This window comes from Vigna umbellata, chromosome 7 (genome assembly GCF_029865625.1).
Source record: "Vigna umbellata cultivar VRB3 chromosome 7, Vumbellata_1.0, whole genome shotgun sequence".
Classification (NCBI taxonomy): Eukaryota; Viridiplantae; Streptophyta; class Magnoliopsida; order Fabales; family Fabaceae; genus Vigna; species Vigna umbellata.
In genome coordinates, this window is record NC_142171.1 from 17,899,023 (window position 1) to 17,919,879 (window position 20,857).

At 31.3% G+C, this 20,857-nt stretch overlaps 4 protein-coding genes and 1 pseudogene across 4 annotated transcripts; 3 read left to right on the forward strand and 2 right to left on the reverse strand.

Annotated features, from left to right (window-relative positions):
- The first annotated feature begins 3,224 nt into the window (after positions 1-3,224).
- LOC124826345 (galactinol synthase 2-like) lies at positions 3,225-4,707 on the forward strand. The gene is made up of 4 exons (XM_047299156.2): positions 3,225-3,645; positions 3,741-4,061; positions 4,144-4,278; positions 4,365-4,707. The coding sequence occupies exons 1-4, from the start codon at positions 3,313-3,315 to the stop codon at positions 4,560-4,562; spliced, it is 987 nt and encodes a 328-aa protein (XP_047155112.2). The 5' UTR covers positions 3,225-3,312; the 3' UTR covers positions 4,563-4,707.
- A 639-nt stretch (positions 4,708-5,346) lies between these two features.
- On the forward strand, positions 5,347-7,961 carry LOC124826344 (ABC transporter I family member 20). The gene is made up of 7 exons (XM_047299155.2): positions 5,347-5,735; positions 5,825-5,958; positions 6,177-6,296; positions 6,788-6,883; positions 6,968-7,120; positions 7,202-7,279; positions 7,522-7,961. Exons 1-7 carry the CDS (start codon positions 5,555-5,557, stop codon positions 7,759-7,761), a joined length of 1,002 nt encoding a protein of 333 aa, XP_047155111.2. The 5' UTR covers positions 5,347-5,554; the 3' UTR covers positions 7,762-7,961.
- Positions 7,962-9,108: 1,147 nt separating this feature from the next.
- LOC124826346 (ADP-ribosylation factor-like) lies at positions 9,109-12,494 on the reverse strand. Its single transcript, XM_047299157.2, has 7 exons — positions 12,336-12,494; positions 11,625-11,782; positions 11,371-11,441; positions 10,155-10,274; positions 9,592-9,710; positions 9,402-9,483; positions 9,109-9,319 (listed from the first exon to the last, which is right to left on the reverse strand). Exons 2-7 carry the CDS (start codon positions 11,770-11,772, stop codon positions 9,314-9,316), a joined length of 546 nt encoding a protein of 181 aa, XP_047155113.1. The 5' UTR covers positions 11,773-11,782; positions 12,336-12,494; the 3' UTR covers positions 9,109-9,313.
- Positions 12,495-13,600: 1,106 nt separating this feature from the next.
- LOC148195282 (WAT1-related protein At1g09380-like) lies at positions 13,601-15,771 on the reverse strand. The gene is made up of 7 exons (XM_088094984.1): positions 15,485-15,771; positions 15,333-15,395; positions 15,024-15,140; positions 14,663-14,915; positions 14,396-14,554; positions 14,157-14,308; positions 13,601-14,052 (listed from the first exon to the last, which is right to left on the reverse strand). Exons 1-7 carry the CDS (start codon positions 15,745-15,747, stop codon positions 13,824-13,826), a joined length of 1,236 nt encoding a protein of 411 aa, XP_087951110.1. The 5' UTR covers positions 15,748-15,771; the 3' UTR covers positions 13,601-13,823.
- Positions 15,772-18,482: 2,711 nt separating this feature from the next.
- LOC124826339 (V-type proton ATPase subunit D pseudogene) lies at positions 18,483-19,834 on the forward strand (annotated as a pseudogene).
- The last annotated feature ends 1,023 nt before the right edge of the window (positions 19,835-20,857 follow it).

The following is a 20,857-nucleotide window of genomic DNA, read 5'->3' on the forward strand; positions in this document are numbered from 1 at the left end:
CTCATTTTTTCTTAATCTAAACATAGTGACACTTAACTATATTTTAAAAGATAAAGCCTCTAATCAGAATTCAAAATCTGATTTAAAAATTTACAAAATTTCAAAATTTGGTGAAGGAAATTTTTCAAATTTTAAAATTTAATTTAAGAACTCATCAAATTTTAAAATCTGTTTTGAAAACTTATCGAATTTTGAAATTAGGTTGAATGTATTTTCAATGTTTCAAAATTTGATAAAGTTCATTTCTTCCAAATTTCAAAATTCAATAAACACTTTCTTTATATTTCAAAATTCACTATTGATTTTATTATTATATTTTATTTATTTTCTTTTCTTTTTTAATTTTTTTTGTTAAATGTGTTTTACTTGTTTTAATAAATTATATGTTAAAATATTAACATAGATTGAATTATTTAAATTTTATAAAATTAAAATTGATCCAAATAAAATAATTTTTGTTTTTATGTTAATTCAAATGAATATATATATATATATATATATATATTATATATATATATATATATATATATATATATAAATTATACTAATAAAAACAATGATTAAATTCTATTTTTAAACATAATTTAAACAGGATTTTCAAATTTTAATAATGGAAATTTAAATTCATTTGAATAAAGGTTTAAATAAAATTTATTAAATATTTTAAGTTTAGTTAATCAGATTTCATATTTATATTTAACCTGATTTCATTTTAATATAATTTAAAGTTAATTGAATTTCGTTTTAGAATAATTTGATATTTTAATATATTTTAAATTATATTAACATGATTTCAAAATTAGAATTGACATATTTATTGGAATTTTGCTTTAAATTAGATCAATTATTTGAAGAATACATGATGAATTCAGTTATAATAAATAAAAATAGTAAAATTTGATACATTATTCCTACAATTTTTAATGATAAAATTTATATTATTAATATTATTATATTATAAGTTATAATATCATTACCAATATTATGTTAATTATAATATCATTAATACTATTAATAATAAATTATTTATGAATTAAAACATGTAAATATATAATTTTTTATTACCGAATTTTGAAATTAAGTAGGAGTGTTCATCAGTTTTGAAATCCAAAAAAAAAATATACACCAAATTTTGAAATTCGAGGAAAATAAATACTGATTTCAAAATCCAAAAATAATAAATATCATATTTCAAAATCTGAAATCAATAAATATTGGATTTCAAAATTATGTAAGTTTTTTAATCAAATTTCAAAATCCAATAATTTTTAAAACTAGATTTTAAAATTGAGTAATTTTTTAATATGAATTTCAAAATGATAAGTTTAACGGAATTTCAAATTTTAATATATGTGAAAAGAGACTAAAGAAATAAAAAAAACACATGAAGACTTAAAGGATACATGATTAAATAAATATAAAAAATACAATAAATACGCTTTGGTAATGAACAATTATTGCTTATCTATTTTTATTTTATTTTATATAATTTTTTTTACTGATAAAAGAAACTGTAAACTTAATGCTGGGAGAAACATTAGAGGTGGAGGGAAAAACCGCCTTTCAGTATATATTTTGTAATTTCTAACAGATTTTTTTTATTATTCGGAACAATACCTTTTAAAGTATTATGAAATATTAAATATACATTATTGTGCATGTTAAAACAGTTAAAATCATGTGCATGTTAGAAGTAAAAATTCTGTACTTAATCTACAAGCAAACAGATAAGTGAATTATAGAATGCATGTTTCACTAGTATCTTTTCTACAATGATAGAAAAGCAATACAAATATTCTTATTTGATGCTATCAATAAAAATTCATTTTAATTTTTTTTTTCATTTTGACGTCAAAGGTAATAATAATCAAAATATAAAAAAAGAAAAAAAAGAAAGGAATCTAGAATTTCAGAGAATATTCTTGTAAAGGATGTTTCCTAGGCGTTGGCAGTGAGTTTCTTTTGTCAAAATTTAAGGAAAACCTTCGAACCCAAGTTAAGGCTGTCGGCGTTGGAAAAGAAGATCAAAGCATTATCCTAACATTATAAAATTACGTTTCACTTGACTATTTGACTATTCTTCATGCTGCAACATCTTATAAATCTTATAACATGGATTAGTGTCGTGTTTTTTTAAATTTCTTTTAGTGACCTTACTATATTTTATTAATTAATAAATAAAAAGAGTCGCAAAATGAATTATATTTGGTCCACCAACTAACAAAACCAGAAAACGATTGTGATAGGAAGTTAAACTAACTACCATGTGGCTCTCTCTCCACCTTACAGCACCACCCCGTTTACACACGCAAAGGATTTCATGGATCCCACAAAAATATACAGAGTTCCCAACAATACCCTCATTTAATGCCACGTGTCCAATGATAGTCCATGTGGCAGTCGGTGGTGATGATATCCACTGTTTGGGCGGTGGCAGTTAAGCTCTTAACGGATATTCTATCTGTACTCTCTTTTTCTCCTTTATGCATGCCCATATCTTTCTTTCATCATGTCACCTCAGTTTAACTTTTTCCAAATTTTTTGGATGTCGGTTTTTTTCTTTTCAATTTTTCTCCTCTTGCATGTGTCCATTTCAACGCTATTACTCCATATTTTCCTCAGAAAATAACTATTATGACAAAAAAAAAACAAATATTTCAATGTGTTTTCTTTACTAGAAATTGAAGATTCTCTCATGTTCCTAAACTATAATAATTTTGATTCAGGTCGTTTTATTAATTTCTACTGAGATATACTATATTGTAAAAAAAATCAACTATGATTTGCTTGTAATAATGACATAAGAGTCAGCTTGTAAATTGTGGACTACATTAATGTCAAGATTCTATTGATCAGCTAATAAAGCACCCATTTTACTATCATTATTTTCCTATATTATCCATTTTTATCAAGGATTTATCATAATTACACCTAACAGTAATTAATAACACCAATAATTCATCCTGAAAGTGTGCTAGAATACTCTAATGTTATAAAAGTACACTAAAGGGATAATGTGAATTGATTGATAATTTCTTTAATTGATTAACCGGAAAAAAGACCATTTCTAACCGCGTGATCAGTGGAATAATAAATTAATTAATCAATGAAAGATATCACTGTGAGATTCCAGAACGATCTCCTAACCGTTGGATTAATGACGTAGTTAATGACTATAGTACCCTTCGGAGATCTATATAAAGAATTGTGCAACTCCCGATCAACACAGCAACAAACCAAGATCTTCTTTGCAACTTTGCAGTGTCCTGTCTAAAAATATCCTTCAAGCAAGTAAAACTACTCACTGAGACCATGGCCCCTGTCATGACCACCGTGGAAGCCAATCTCACCAAAGCAGAAGCTAAATCCGTCGGAGGTGTTGACCGTGCCTACGTGACCTTCCTTGCCGGAAACGGTGACTATGTAAAAGGTGTGGTTGGGTTGGCGAAAGGTCTGAGAAAGGTGAAGAGCATGTACCCTCTGGTGGTAGCAATGCTACCGGATGTTCCCGAAGAGCATCGCAACATTCTCATCAACCAAGGCTGCATTGTTAGAGAGATTGAGCCCGTGTACCCTCCAGAAAACCAAACCCAGTTTGCCATGGCATATTATGTCATCAACTACTCCAAGCTAAGAATTTGGGAGGTAAACACACAACTATAATTCATCTTTTAATTTTTGTTCTTTTTTCCATTTTCTTATAGTATTAATGTGTTTTTTTTTTCTGCCAAATGTTCCAGTTTGTGGAATACTCGAAGATGATTTACCTAGATGGTGATATCCAAGTGTTTGACAACATCGACCACTTGTTCGACTTGGCTGACAACTACTTCTATGCGGTGAAGGACTGTTTCTGTGAAGCCACCTGGGCCCACACTCCGCAGTATGGGATCGGGTACTGCCAGCAGTGCCCCGACAAGGTTCAGTGGCCCACCAACCTTGGGCCAAAGCCTCCTCTCTATTTCAACGCTGGGATGTTTGTTTACCAGCCCAATCTGGCTACCTACAAGGACCTTCTTCAAAAAGTTCAAGTCACCAAGCCCACTTCCTTTGCTGAACAAGTACTAATTGCTGATACAACAAACATGTTAGTATGAAATTAGCTTATGACAGAAACTTATGATTTTGTTTATTGTGTTGCAGGATTTTCTGAACATGTACTTCAAGGATAAGTATAAGCCAATTTCCAATATGTACAATCTTGTGCTGGCCATGTTATGGCGTCACCCTGAGAATGTTGAGCTTGAAAAAGTTAAAGTGGTTCACTACTGTGCTGCGGTGAGTGTTGAATTCTGAATGAAATGAAAATGGAATGTAGAATAGTGATATAATATTTATTTATTTTGGTTGCATTGGTGTGACAGGGATCAAAACCTTGGAGGTACAGTGGAAAAGAGGAGAATATGCAGAGAGAAGATATAAAGATGTTAGTGAAGAAGTGGTGGGATATATATGAGGATGAGACTTTGGATTATAACTATTCACTCAATGCAGAAAGGTTCACTGAGGCGCTTTTAGAGGGTGGCGAACTCAATTACGTTCCTGCTCCATCTGCTGCTTAAAGTGTTTTTGCTTCCATATACTATATTTAAGACTTGTAGATCATTAAGTTTTATGGATTTGTAGTTGAGAGGACCCTTTTTTTGTGTCCTTTTTCATATATTTTTTTTTCAACTATTATAACCAGATTGGTGTGATAGGATTTTACATTACATGATTCACATACTTTTCTTTGTATACACTACTTATTCCGTTGGTGTGTGAAAAAAGAAAATTCCGATTCAATTTTACTACTGAATAATAATTAATCCTTGAATTTTATTACATAAGGTGAAACATTCTTTGAAAAATATGATCTAATATTATATTAGTTTTAAAACCTCGTAATTTAATGATAAAATTATTCTATAAACATATCAATAAGATGTAATTGTGTGTAACTATAAAAATTTTTAGAAGTAGGAGTGCTCTATAACTATACAATCATCATAGAACATATAATAAGATATAATTCTTTATTTTCTTTTAAAGGAACAATATTTTTCTTAAAGAATGCCTCTGTGCTGTCAGAAAATGTATAAAATAATGAAAAGATTAATAAATCCTGAAAACATCAAATAAAATTGTAAATCTCAATCACTTATTATCAAGTTAGGTATTGAATATACATTAACATAATTCCTCAAATAATATTTTTCAAGTTTTGATTAATATAACTGTCAAAGTATTTTTAAATTTTAAAAAAAATAAATTATTTAAGAATTAATCTTATAGTGTTTTGACAAAGGTTACTAAAAAGAAGCTAAGTAGATCCACCGTTTTCATTAAAAGACAATATATGAGTTTTCAGAGTTTTCCATTTTTGATGGTCCTTTGGGTTGGTGGCGGAGGCCAACGCGAGTGTCTGAGAAGAAGCCACGCAACTCCTTTTCCTTTCCCTCAAAGCCACCAAACCCCACTTCATGAATCAATTTATTCGCCAATCAAAAGCTCACAAGAATAAGCAGAAGCAGAGACACTCAGATACGTTTCGCTGTTAAAAGTTCAAATCAAAATGGCCGGTGATGGGACCCATTCAGATTCAAAAGCTGCAACAATTGTCATTAAAGATCTCAAATTTACATACCCCGGCATCGACGGCCACGCGCCGCCGGGTTCCTCACCGCTTATTCAAAACTTCTCTCTCACTCTCGGTTCCGGCGACCGCTGCCTTCTCGTCGGTTCCAACGGCGCCGGTACTCTCTCTCTCTCTTTGAATCTTGGAATATGCGATTGGCCCTTTTTTTGTATTCAATTGTAAGTTTATTGGTTTTGCGATTTATAGGGAAAACCACGATCCTGAAGATACTAGGAGGGAAGCACTTGGTGGAACCTGACATGGTTCGCGTGCTTGGAAGATCAGCTTTTCACGACACCACTTTGGTGTCTTCTGGTGATCTCTGTTATCTCGGTGGCGAGGTTCGTTCCTGTTTTCATTTTACTTTTACCTTTCAACTCTACTGCTTCTGTTTATGTAACTAATAACTAATGTTCATTTTGGTTATTACAAACTAGTTATATGCCCAACTCCCCAGTTAAACTTTAGGACTGTCGGAAATTGGTATTGCGATCTGCATTTTTATTTTATTTCTTGTGTCTCTGGAACTTTTTTAATTGTTTGAAATTGATTCCATCAGTGGAGGCGAGATGTTGCTTTTGCGGGTTTTGATGTGCCAATACAGATGGACGTTTCTGCTGAAAAAATGATATTTGGTGTGGCTGGGATTGATCCTCAAAGAAGGGCGGAGCTCATCAAGGTTGGATGAATCTTTTCCTATTATTTCCTCCTTTTTCCATTGCTTTATTTATTGATTATGTTTTAACTACTTGTTCATTTCTGCATGTGGTTTCTATTAACTTATGTCGTTCATGTTGATAAAATATAAGTAACTCATCGTGGTGGAAAACATAAGAACCTAAATGTGTTCTATATGGTACCTGATTCTATATCCATCAATTTAATATTTGATTCCATGAAGACTGAGCTTGGTACTTGACTAGGGTCTGTTTATTGATAAACTAAGATTAGCTTATACTTAGTTAATCTGTAGAAATTCTTCCATACTAGTTTTTCCAAAAGATGATTTTTTATTGCATTAGCTAATTTAAGCTTATGGATAAACTTTCATTTTTCTCTTCTTTTAGTGTTTATGCAGATATTTATCGGAATATGTCTAAAACCAAGTTGTTACTTTCTCTTCATGTTCATGTTTTTTGTTATATATAGTTTTACTGTTCAACTGGGTAGGTATTGGACATTGATCTTTCCTGGAGATTGCATAAAGTATCTGACGGTCAAAGAAGAAGAGTACAGATTTGTATGGGTCTTCTCAAACCGTTCAAGGTATGTTAATCTTGTGCTTGATCTGTCAAAAAGTCAGTTTAGCCTCATTACACATATGTACAAGCTTGTTCCTTGTTTATATAGGTTCTTCTTCTTGATGAGATAACTGTTGACCTTGATGTTCTAGCAAGAGCTGACCTTCTTAGATTTCTAAGAAAGGAATGTGAAGAGAGGGGTGCCACCATTATCTATGCAACACATATATTTGACGGTCTTGAGGATTGGCCTACACATATTGTACGTTTGGGCTATTTCTGAACTCTTTTTGTGTCAGTTTTAGCATAAGCTCTACACCATTCTTAATGTTCTTTTTATCAGGTGTATGTAGCCCATGGAAAGCTGCAACTAGCAATGCCTATGGACAAAGTCAAAGAAATTAGCAAATTGTCACTAATGGTTAGTGTTCTTGTACATAATCTTAAGACTTGAATGAGTTATTGATCGATTATTTATTTGTTGCCCGTAGTGCGAGCCTATGCCAAAGAAAATAACAATTCGGCCATTATAAAACTTGTCAAGACCCCAAACATGGATAACTCAACATGTTATTGATATGTGTGCTACTGTTAGATTGTAACGCGAAGTAATGTGCTGTGTGTCTTGAGTATATGCAAAAGTAATTGGTGTTGAATATGCAGAGAACAGTAGAAAGTTGGCTGCGGAAGGAACGAGATGAAGATAGAAGGAAAAGAAAAGAAAGAAAAGCAGCTGGGCTTCCTGAATTTGGAAAGAAAATTGAGGGAAGCCGTGTAACAGGGGATCCTGCACGTGCTGCAATTCGAGCAACTAATAATGGGTGGGCAGCAGGACGATTAAATTCCACCGTTGCTGGTGAGGAAAACTTCATCCTCAGCTCTAATCGAGTACTGAGGCAGTAGATAAATTTCAAATGCAATCAACTTCTGAACAAAATTTCTTCTTCAGTGCCTTATGGCATATATGATGAGTTGTTGTTATATAGGAAGCATAACATGTGAGGTAATAATATATATGTCTAATGTGGCCTTAGTATTTGCAAAATTGTGCTCGATATATGAGAATAAAGAAAATAGCCTCGTGAAATTCTCGTTACCATTAATTTCCTGTTCTTTTCATTAAGTTGGAGTCTTTGACTGTAAATCCAAATATCAGAGAATTCCACTTCCACGAAAAATAAGCTTTTACAAACAAAGAATATGTAATTCTCCACATACCTTGTTTATAAAAGATAACAAAGAAGGAAACGCTTTATTTATCCTACGAATTAAAATACGCTAGCAATATAACGTTGCACTTTAAATCGTATATCCGTTCCCCATGTCTTCAATTGAATCTTGTGATGTCTGTGAAAGACATATGGGGTTCCCAATTTCTACGTAACATAGACTTTGCTATGCATTGCAACTGAACCACTACGCAAAGAGTATCAAGGTGAGTCAACCACACTCATCATCCTAGGAGCTAAATATAATGACTAACACAATTTATTTTTTGAGTAAAATATTCTATAAATAAGTTTCACTCTTCACATATTAATAAATTAGTAAACTAATTTACTAAATAATATTTTACATTTTAATTTATTTTATATATTTATTATAATACAATTAAAATAAATTAATTTAACTCATTATTTTATAAAAATATAAACAAAATATTCATCTATTTTAATAAACATTATTACGAAGACAATAGTTAATAGTTAAAAATTAAAGTATCAATCACTTAACAGATAAATAAATTAAATATTCAAATTATTTAAATATTGTTATACAATGTTCTAATATTTAAAAATATCAAATTATTAATCTACATAATTAGAAATAATAAATAATTATGATAAAAAATCATAAAAAATTAATGAAAAATTATTGTTTAACAGTCAACTAAGTCAATCCACCTTCACTCAACTTGAATCCATTTAATCTCCTAGTTAAGTGAATTATGTCTAATTAGATTCACAATCAAAAATCCTAAATTTTTTCCGGTTCAAATTCGTAGTGAGCAAAATATTAACTATTAGAACCTATTTTTCCAACCCTAGGCTCATGACTCAAGTAATTTAATTTCTTTTGAAAAAAAAAAAACAGTACCACTATTGAAAAGTACCAACGTTACTGCATAATCAAAATCATATAACGAGTATAACCAGTACATTGTACCTCGGAACAACTAGCAGTCGCGGCTTAAAATGGGTGAGATTATTGACTCATGCAGAATTCTAAGAAAAGCATGATCACTGCATGTATAGTTTGTAATTCATTAATATTATTAATTGTTTAGAAATTCTACAGGAACAAATAAGATTGCTATGATAATATAGTATCAAAAACCTAAATAAAGACAAAAAGAACTTAATAAGTAGTTGAAAAAGACTTTAAACATCAACCGATCAACTTCAAAATATAATCGTAAAGCCGAGCAAGATAGCAGCGTTCCCCAAAAATGTCCCTAAGCCTGATCCAGAAAAGTAAACAGAAATCAACTACAGTTATACAGCTCAAGCATCGAACGCAAGAGATGAAGAATCTAAACCTACCTTGTTAGCTATATTGTTGGAGAGCCAGTCCAGACCTTCATAGAGCCCTTCCCCAGAGGTGGCACATGTGCTCTGGATATACCTGTGATGAACAAGAAAAACAAAACACCCAACACCAAAATCCAATTATCATAAGTAATCGATAAAGATGGCAGCATGCGGCATACATAACAGAGATGCATTTGAATACCAGTGGCGTTGACGAAGAGAATGAAGACCAAGCTTGTCTGTGATTTCTGCAGCATTCATAGCATTTGGAAGATCTTGTTTGTTGGCAAATACAAGGAGAACTGCATCTCTCAACTCATCCTATCAATTAACCAAGTAGACAACTAAATTTTCTACCACAATGTAAATCTTAAATGCAGCAGTTTCACTATCAACACTCGGTCAATCGAGAAAGGCTAAAACCAGAAGATTATCAATAAAAAGAGTATAACTAATGCCATCATGTATGTAGTTGACAGAATAAGAGAAGTATCAAAATTAAAATCCAATATTATTTAAAACAACTGAACATGCAAGACATTTCAATCACGGTGATGCCGTCCATATTAATTTACACTCATCTTGCTCTTACTTTAATCCATTTACCTCATAACTAAGGCCATGTATGTAGTTGACAGAGTAAGAGAAGTATAAAAATTAAAGTCCAAAATTATTTAAAACAACTGAAAATGCAAGACATTTCGATCACGGTGATGCCGTCCATATTAATTTACACTCATCTTGCTCTTATTTTAATCCATTTACCTCATTCAGCATCCGGTGGAGCTCATCTCTAGCTTCAACAACACGGTCACGATCATTGCTGTCCACAACAAAGATAAGTCCCTGAGTGTTTTGGAAGTAGTGTCTCCATAAAGGACGAATCTGTGAGAGCACCGCACAAAAGACCATTAATGTTAACATGCAAGGATCAAGATGAAGGCAAGAAAAATTTAGAAGCTAACCTAAAAGACCTTGTATCGTATGTACTGTAATAACGGTGCAAAAGCCATAGAAACCATCCAAAACATTTTCAAAAGTAAACAGGAACACGGTAGAAATTTTGCTACCACACGCGAGTACAAAAATTTTAGTCAATCTAAAGCACATAATAGAATATATATTTGGTAAATACTTTCAAAGCAAGAAAAATGGACAAATGAAGAACGTTCTTAACAAAAATGCATAGAAAAGTACTGGGAAGATAGACTACTCGACACAGACTGTCTATAGGTAAATGCAACTCTTCAATGAACACCAATATATATGTTTGACATCTAAACTGTAAGTCACAATGTGTTCAGGAAAAACTTGTAAACATCGATGGCTCAATACTAGTTTATGTTTGTGTTGTGTGTTAATGAGAGAAACTCCGCTAGGCACAGGACCATCAATAAGCATATTTTCATCAAAACCTATAAATTTCAAGCAGCAAATCTAGAATAAATTGTGAAAGATAGCATATGTCTACAAATAAGGAAACATAAAGCCTTGTATATGTTCATTGGCAGTGGTGGAGCATCTTTAGGGAGAGGGGTGGCAGTTGCGCCCTAATTTTTTTTATCTTTCTTGTATTGGTTATAAATCTTCTATCACAATCAAAGCTCGAAGCTTTTTCACCACAACTACATAGAAGCCTTCATTAAGCTCCTGTCCCCATCAAACTTTTGGGTGATTTTCTGAAATGCTCCATCACTGTTTACATGAATTCTATTTAATTATTTTTAAGAGGTAAGTCACAGCACAACGCTATAATTTTCCCTAATATGGTTCAAATAAAACTTGTAACGAGATTTATGTAGTTTACGTTGATCGTCAAAAAGTATGTTTAACAAAGAAAGAAGTAGTTACTGCCACATGTTCACATCTGTTGTCTAAGGTTCAGAGTGCTTTATCAACAAAGAAAAGGAACAGGACAAAAATAATAAACGATTCCTCCAAAACCTTAACAGATCTTAATACAAATATGCAAGCAACGGACCTTGTCTTGGCCACCCACATCCCATACAGTAAAGCTAATATTTTTATACTCCACAGTCTCCACATTAAATCCTGTATAACAACAAACATCAGCATCAATTGGCAATTCCTTTTTCAACAAACAAAAGATGTACACAAGAGAAGTTGGATGGTAAGTTTGGATCAGATCATAAAAGCACTAGAACTTCTAAAACTAAGGAGAATCGCAACATAAGCAAAAACTGAAGCATGTAAAAGACAAATTCAGGAGAATACCAATTGTGGGAATGGTTGTCACAATCTCTCCCAGCTTGAGCTTGTACAATATGGTTGTCTTACCAGCAGCGTCGAGACCTACCATGAGAATACGCATCTCTTTCTTTGCAAAGAGCCGGCTAAAAAGCTTGGTGAAAGACAACCCCATCTTGCTTCAACTGGATGCAGATATTCATGGGAAGGTACATGTCAACAAAATCAGATAGTCGCAGTCAAAACTCATATTTTAAGAATCAATGTACATGAGAACCATTAACCTTAATTTTCCAAATTCAGACAGAAATACGAAAAAAAAAATACTACACGCAAGTGATATCCCATCAATTTTTGAAAACTGGAGAGGTGGTGTCAAGTGTTAATTTATTTCGCGAAATCTATCAAAAAATTAGAATAACATAATTCGGTGCAAGGTAAGATGAACAGTCTGTTAAACACAAATACGAAAGAAAGTTTTGAAATGAAATTATTCGATTTCTTCATCGAACATCATAAGACAGGAAATGTGAAAGCCAAGATCTCCGTAATTGAGAAAAACCTGCTTGATTTTATAATTGAAAATGAGAAACTTTTTTACTTGCAACAGATCTGCTATCATAACACGTAACGAGATGGCAAGGATTTCAATCCAGAACTTGAACAAAAGGTAATCAGATCTAGAGCAAGCGAGAGGCAAAAATGAATCAATCACAGTCCAAAAGAGAAGAATCTTACAGAGAGATGACTTTGTAGAAGAAGAAGAGGCAGATAATTGAGACGATTAGAGAAATGGAGAGGGTAGATCCAAGAAGAAGCTCCCTCCAAATCGAATCCAGACGGTGGTGGTGAAGGGAACGATGCTTCTTACGTTTAATATTATTGAGTTATTTTAGTACCAAAAATTATTATTTAATATAATAAAAGAGAAATACTATTCTATATTTAATACCCTAGTTAATTATGCATGGTCGTATACGATTAGATTCTAGTACATTTTAATTAAATTTATTTCATGTAAATATAAATCTTAAAATTCATTCATCAAACGATATATGTCAACAAAATATTTATAATGTGTTCGTAATAGAGTATTTAAAAGAAAATTTATGTATATAAAATATTTTAAAACAAGCTTATATTATATAAAGTATTTAAATGTTTTATGATAAAATATTCTATTTAGATTAGAAATAAAAAAATGTTAAATTCATGAGATTGATTAAAGTAATTTGATTATTTAATACCATAGAATTAAAAAACTTTTTATTGTCTCTTGATTGACTTTCTTTTATAATACAATTGTCCTCTTTTATTACTGCTATCGTTGTGTGAACCTAAAAATTGATACCATTTGTGTGAACGAGAATAAAAGAATCAATATTTAAAGACATGACTACAAAGTTTTATGTTAAAAACGACTTCAGACTAAAAGAATGAAGTTGGTAGTTATTTACATAGAACAAATTGTAATAATGTGATAGCTATAAAGTTTATTGGTAGAGTTTTTGTTTTCATTCATAGTCCAAATCTTTTATATTAACATTTATAGCTATAAGTTTCTCGATATGATTAACTTTTAGGTTAAATATGATTTTTACCTCAAGCTATTTAAAAAGAAAAAGTATATTATATATGTCCTATAAACTAAACTAATATATATTTCTGTATTTTATGTAAAATGATGTAAACCGACATTAGGAGGAGACCGGTTCCTTATATAACAAACAAAATTTATAATACAATCTTTATGTGTTGTTTATTGAAAAAATATTTCACGTTATTTTTATAAAGTGTAAGATGAAATATATATATATATATATATATATATATATATATATATATAATATATATATAATAACTTTGATTTCAGGTTATGATTCTTGCTTGTTTTAAGAAAAATTCTAATGAAGGGAAATTTTGAAGTAAGGATGCCGTTTATTAATAAAAGCAAAAAGAATTATGAATGAGCACGAGGAAACTAATAATGATAGACGAGGAGCGATAGGAATAGAAGAAAGTTTATATGGAATTCTTCTACTTTAAAACTCATATGATCTATAGTAACTTGTACAATCATCTTTCCTAAATGTGAAAGAGACCTTCGACCTTGTTGTTAGATAAAGGTAATAAATTGAAATGTGTAGGAGCAATTTTCGATCTAGACTTTCAAATGCGACATTTCAAACTGCACTATAATATAGAAACGTCTTTGTCTTCATGCACCTAATCTGCGTCGAATCCTCTGCCTGTCACCTTCCCTTTCCTTTTATCATCTTCTTCATGATGCTTTCCGTTACCGTTGAAAGGATTATAGGGTTCCAATTCCAGGTCTTTCACATCATCCTCCATTGCCTCCGTTATCTCATCAACACCGTCATTCTCATCCACATCTTTGTTTTTTCCCAACAACACAAAATACAGCCCAAACACTATCACCAGAGACCCTATCGCACTGAACATGACCAAAAACCTTTGATTAGGAACAAAGAAATCAAATTGAAGAACCCAAAATGTTCAATTTTTATTGAGTTTTATTGAAGTCCATGAATTTCGTACGTGCCAATGTATATTTTTTCGTGCAGTAGTGCCCAGCTAACAACAGCAATGATGACAAGCTGCAAAGGGGAGAACACAGACGCATAGAGAGGACCTTTCTTCTCGATAGACCACGAGAGGAGCGAATAGGTTAGCCCAGTTGAAATAATTCCCTTGAAACCGACATTGTAAAATGCAATAATTAGCGAAATGAATAACCCAATTCATCATAGAAAATGGAAACTATATAATATATATACCGCATAAAGTGCAGAGGTAAGTCTTATTGTACTGTACAGTGACCAAGCTGAGGCCTCGTGTTCGACAGACAAGGCAATGACCAAACACTGAATGCTTGCCATCAAACACATGTAGAAACTGCTGGTAAAAGGAACTGGGTAGCTCCTGCTTATGTTTGCCTGAACAAACAAACAAAACAAGTGTATGTGTATGTACTTAATTTAGGAGCTTTTTTTAAGATGTAGTGTTTGTTTAGTTTAACGTAACTTAGTTTATATGATCCTTACTTGAATTATGAACCATACTGCCCAAAGAAGAGCGCTACAAATTACAGTAACAGGACCCAGAAGCAAGTTTGTTTCACCGCGAGAGGAGGCTCCTCCTTCCATTTTCTCAGCATATTTCCATTGAATTTTTGATTCACCTAGACCAAGGAGTTTTCCATGGTAAAATGATAGAACCACTGCTCCACCCACACTAAGGATTGTCCCAAACACCTTCGCTACCCCAGCCTTTGTCTTGATCCTCAAACACTCTTGTCTGCTCATAAAAACATAATCTTAATCAATTACAACATGAATTTGTGCACTGCAAAGAAAATATTGGGGTGGTTGCTTCTGTTTGTTTGCTTGCTTGCATGATAGTTACCCGAAGAGAACTGCAAGAACGAAAGTGAATGCTGGGAGCAAGTTGTTTAGTGCACATGCAATTGTAGGGGTTGAATATTTAAGACCCAAGAAATATAGTATCTGATTTCCTGTAATTCTGCATTCGAGGTCAAACTAATAATTACTAAACAATTAGAATGGGTGAAACACTAAATCAGTAAACAAAATAAGAGATTTTGTATCGATTAGAAATACAATGATGGTTGTAACTTGTACGTTATATAGCATAAGAAGAAAGTGCAAGTTGAAGACGTTAAAAGGTAGCAGCAACAGACCAGATTAAACTTACCCTGTTAAGGAAGCTAATAATATCTGGAACGCAATTCGCTTTGTCATTGGGGGAGCCGTATTCCTATTGAAAGCAAACAAAAATAATAGGTGTTAATGTGAAAGTAAAAGTGTTTAAGGGAGGTAATTAGTGTATGATATAATGTGTATTACCGTTCAAAGCAATAAGCAAAAGGAGCTAAGGAGAAAGTGGCAAAAATTTGACGATAAGCAACAAGGACAAGAGGGTGCATGCCAGATTGTATTGCAAGCTTTGAGGAAATATTCATTCCTGCATAACTCAATTGTACAACAATCATGGCCAAGAGTGGAATAACGCTACCACCCATTCTCTCTTCAAAGGTTCTTCTTGGGAATTTGGCCAGAGTTTTTTCAAAGGATGAGAAATGAAATGTTCCAGAGTATGAGATATACATGTCTCTCTATTCAAATATATACACAAGAAACACCAACAAGTATAGGATATCGTGGATAGCATTAGCGTAAGTGTGGAGTTTCTGTAATATAAAAGGAGAATAATATGTTAACACAGATTTTTTTTATAACATTTTCAATAACAAATAAATAATAAACTAGTAAGAAAATAATGTGTGTTGTATTAAAATATTGTAAAAAAAATCGTGTTAAAATATATTTTTTCAATATAAAAAGTGAAATAAGAAAGTAAACACTGCCAAATTACTTACGCAAACTAACGTTCTTAACAAACTGTAATACGGTAAGCAAATGCATGGCTTGTGAAATCGAATTGTAGCTATATCAACTTCTTATCTATTTCAAGTATATGCGAAATATTACTTTTACAACTTTTATTTTAACACGTGCAATCTTTCTTTTACTTTTACTTTTAGCACAATCTCAATGCACCTAAGGAAAACGTTTGGTACGTATCTCTCTGGTGTTACTTTTGGCGTAAATAGCTTGTTGTAAACGTGCTTATACCGACAATACTATAACGTTTCAGTTTTACTCAAACTTTGATAAAAGTAATTATTATTTATTTTTTATGTTTAAAACAATTGAATCTTTTAAAAGCTAAAATTTAACTCTCCTTTTTTTTCCAGCATTATTAAGCGTATTGTTATGGTGCATAATTTTTGTCTTTCTCAACTTATGTTTTCACTCAAACAAACTTTTTAATTTTTAATTTTTAATTTTATTTATTTCTTTTTTATTTCAATTGAATTAACCAAATTATATGGATTGTGCTTATGATCAACGATTTTCTTTCATCTTTATGGATGACGTATTGTAAGTTACACCCACAAAACACCAGTACAAGGTGGGTCTTTACTAAAGCTAAAGCTTAAATATGTTTCCTATTCTTTCTCTTGTTGTTTACCATAAGATGGTCAATGTTACCTTCATACTTGGAGAGTTTTTACTTTTTTTTTTTTAATATGTTGTAAGATTTTCAATAATTGAAGCCTAAAAGTAATTAAAATATATGTATTATGTGACCTTTTGTGTTTTACCCACTCAAATTATCATTGAAAAGTTATTGATTATACAAAATAATATAACATGCAACTTAAAAGTGGAGTATGTATACCCTTTAAATACATCAATCCCTTCCCCCAACATTTTCAAATCTTCAATTAGTGGGCTTAAATAAAAATCAATGTCATTTTCTTATTGTCGTAGACCAAAAACCATTAAAGATAACATCACATATTTACGTTTCATGGACAACTATGGAGGTAAGTTGTAGATCACTAGCATGACAAACCATGTACTATGTTTATTACTCAAGTCACCATATGAGTTCATGTTATTGACTATAATCAGCTCGATACCTTAAATGACCATACTTTTTAAGTTCATTTGCATGTTATCTAATAAGTTTTTTATCTTTTACATTAACAAATAATCTTTTAAACCTCATAATTATAGGAAGATATCATAACACCTTTGGTAGAACACCCTTCCTAACATCATATTCAAAGTCACCATCTTTTTTCTTGTATCTTGATAATCCACAATGTGGACATTAATGTAACTTTTCAAATTCCTTCATATACAACACATAATCGTTCATACATGCATGAATCTTTTTGCCTCCATACCCATCGAGCACAATTTCTTCTTTGCATCATAATTATATTTTACCATCATAATTAGACTCTTCTAATCAATATGTGGAATGATTTGTGTCATGTTTTTTACTATCTAGTGATTGTATGAACAACTTATCTAATCTCTATTATTGAACTTGTCTAATCACTGTTGACAAACTTTTTAATATTTTTTGTTATACTCATCTAATTAATGTATAGGCAAACTCATCTATTATGTATTGTTAAACTCATCTAATGATTTTATTTATATTCGTCTAATTAATGTATGGACATACTCGTCAAGTATATATTGCTAAACTCATCTAATAATTTTTATTATGTTTGTTTAGCGTGTTGCTAGGCTTGTATAATTAATGTACGTATTTTTGAACTCATCTAATAACAATATAAATACATTAGTGATATATTTAAAACAATTAATTTGTTAATTTTACCTTTCATTTTGGTCTTACTAAAGTCTTAAGTCTACATTTTCAACTTAAAAAATAATAAAAAGTAAATACAAAGAATATAAAACAAAATATATATAATATCAAAAGGTGTAATTTTTTTATTATAAATATATAACTTAAACCATTGAAATGAACGGTTAACTACAATGTTTTAGTTTACTCATTTACAAATATAATTATTTAAAACCTTATTATCAATTTTTATGTACATATGATTAATACTAATCTTTTTATTAAATAATTTCATTTTAACTTTTACATACAAAAATTATGAAAAATATTAAAAAAAATATTTGTATTATAATTTAATATAAAAAAATAAATGTAATTTTTTGTTGAAAATTTTTTTAAGACAAAATTATCACATGAGAATTTTTGTGTAACACTCTAAATTTTTATTATTATCAATATATATATATATATATATATATATATATATATATATATATTATATAATAAATAATAAGTTTAAATACTTACTTGATCTCCATATCAAGAAATAAATTTTTGTTTGATCTCACTATTAAGAAGTTAATTTTTGTTTAATAATCAGTTTTTCTTATGAAAGTTAACCGGGTAGAAATAACGTTAATTTGACACTTAACTGGTTGCAATTTTTTTCTCACCTTTTTCTCTTTCTTCTGTTTCTCTCACCATCGAGTAAAAGCAGAAAGTGATGCGCTGAAGAAGAAGAAGAAGAGCGATGCGCTCACGGTGCAGTTCCGTCAGATCCTGAAGAAGATTGTCACCGCGAAGGAGTCCATGGGCGACATCACGAAAACCTCGTCGTTCGCGCTCACCGAGGCCAAGTACGTCGCCGGCGACAATATCAAACACGTGGTCCTCGAGAATGTCCGGGAAGCCTCCCTCCGCGTCCGCTTGCGCCAGGAAAATGTCGCCGGTGTCAAGCTCCCCAAGTTCGAGTACACCTCCGACGCTGACGCCAACAAGAACGACCTCACCGGACTGGCGCGGGGCGGCCAGCAGGTGCAGCACTGTCGTGCCGCCTACATCAAGGCCATCGAGGTTCTCGTCGAGCTCGCCTCGCTTCAGACCTCGTTCCTCACTCTCGATGAGGTTATCAAGACCACGAATCGTAGGGTTAACGCTCAGGAGAATGTGGTGAAGCCGCGGTTGGAGAATACGATTAGTTACATCAAGGGGGAGTTGGATGAGCTCGAGAGGGAAGATTTCTTCAGGCTGAAGAAGATTCAGGGGTATAAGAAGAGGGAGATTGAGAAGCAGATGTTGTTGAAGAAGGTTGAGTCTAATTTACCTCTGCACAAAGCGGTTTCTTACAATTCCTCTCATTTGTTGGCTGTGGGTGACAAAGATGAGGATATTATCTTCTAAATGTAGTTCTATCCGCTGCTGCTTCTGCTGGGTGAGAAGGTCTTTAGTATATGTTTATTTATTTCTTTCTTCATTAATTCGAGACGTCATCGTTTTAAAGTATGGTTCTTATCATCATTCGATCTTATGGAAGCTTTTGAACTTGCTGTGAGTAGCTATAATTTCGTTTCGAAATATATTACACCACGCAGATGCTGGTGACATAATCAACATCAAGCTTGGAGATATTATTCTAGCATATGCTCGGCTTCTTGAATGTGATCCTTTGGAAATTGATCAAGCGGGTTGTTTTTTATTATTATTTTCATATATCTATGTTATAGTATTTGTTCTTTGAATTCTCCACATGCGTAATTGGTCAATTATCCTCTTTTTCCTTTGTGCTTTTCAGTCCGCACTTACAGGTGAATCACTTCCAGTGACAAAGGGTCCTCGTGATGGAGTATACTCTGGTTCAACATGCAAACAGGGAGAGATTGAAGCTGTGGTTTGCTACTGTTGTGAGTAGCTTTTGTAACGGTGAGAAAAATAGAAAAAAAAAAAAAAGAAAGAAAAGGTGTCAAGAAGATGAGAGGAGAGAGAAAAAGAGTTTAACTATTTAAGCGTGAAGTTAACGCTCTTACTCCTAAGTTCACATTTTTAAAACTCATTATTAAACAGAAATTCAATTAAATAATATTATTTTAAGAAATAAAAGTAAAACTTATTTTTTATAATTTTATTTTATTAAATGAATAAGTAATTATAAATGATTAAAAGTTAGAATTGAAAATGAAAAATATATATAAAATGGAGAATTAATAACTTAATATAAGTTATTTTTATTTAATATTTTTATTATACTAATGTAGTTTATAGTACTCGTCTAATTAATAGGGTTAAATATGTTTTTAGTCCCTAAACTATTGGCCGTTTCTGGTTTTCGTCCCTCTTCCAAAGTAAGGTACGATTTGGTCCTCATTCTTTAGAAAAACGTTCGTTTTAGTCCTCAAAATTTTGTTTTTAATCCTCGTTTTAGTCCGTTCGTTTTTTCGACTAAAACGAACGTTTTTTAAAGATTGAGGACCAAATCGTACCTTAGTTTGGAAGAGGGACGAAAACCAGAAACGGTCAATAGTTTAGGGACTAAAAACATATTTAACCCTAATTAATATAGTTATATGTATAATATATATTCACAGAGTCATTTAATAATAATATAAATATATTAAAAGTATATTTTAAAATAATTAATATGAAAGGATAAAATAAACATAAAAAATAATATAAAAAAGAATTAAATTGATTAAGAAAAGAATCCAATATTATATTAAAAAGAAAACTTGTAACGGTGATTAAAATGTATTTAGAACGGCATAGTAAAAGAAATAATTATTTATTTATTCTAAAAGTCAACTTTTTTTCTAAAATAATTTATTTTAGCGATGTGTATCATAGATTAAATTAATTAATAAAAAAATTTCAAATTTTAAACATAATTGACGTTTTAAAGAATGATACGAAGGTTTTAAATTTTAGAAACTAATGGTGCTAATTAATAACTAGAATAATAATTTATTAAATATTAAATAATATAGTTAAATATATTTTTACTTTTTAAACTTAAAAATAAATAAAATGGATAAAAGAAGTAAAACAAATCT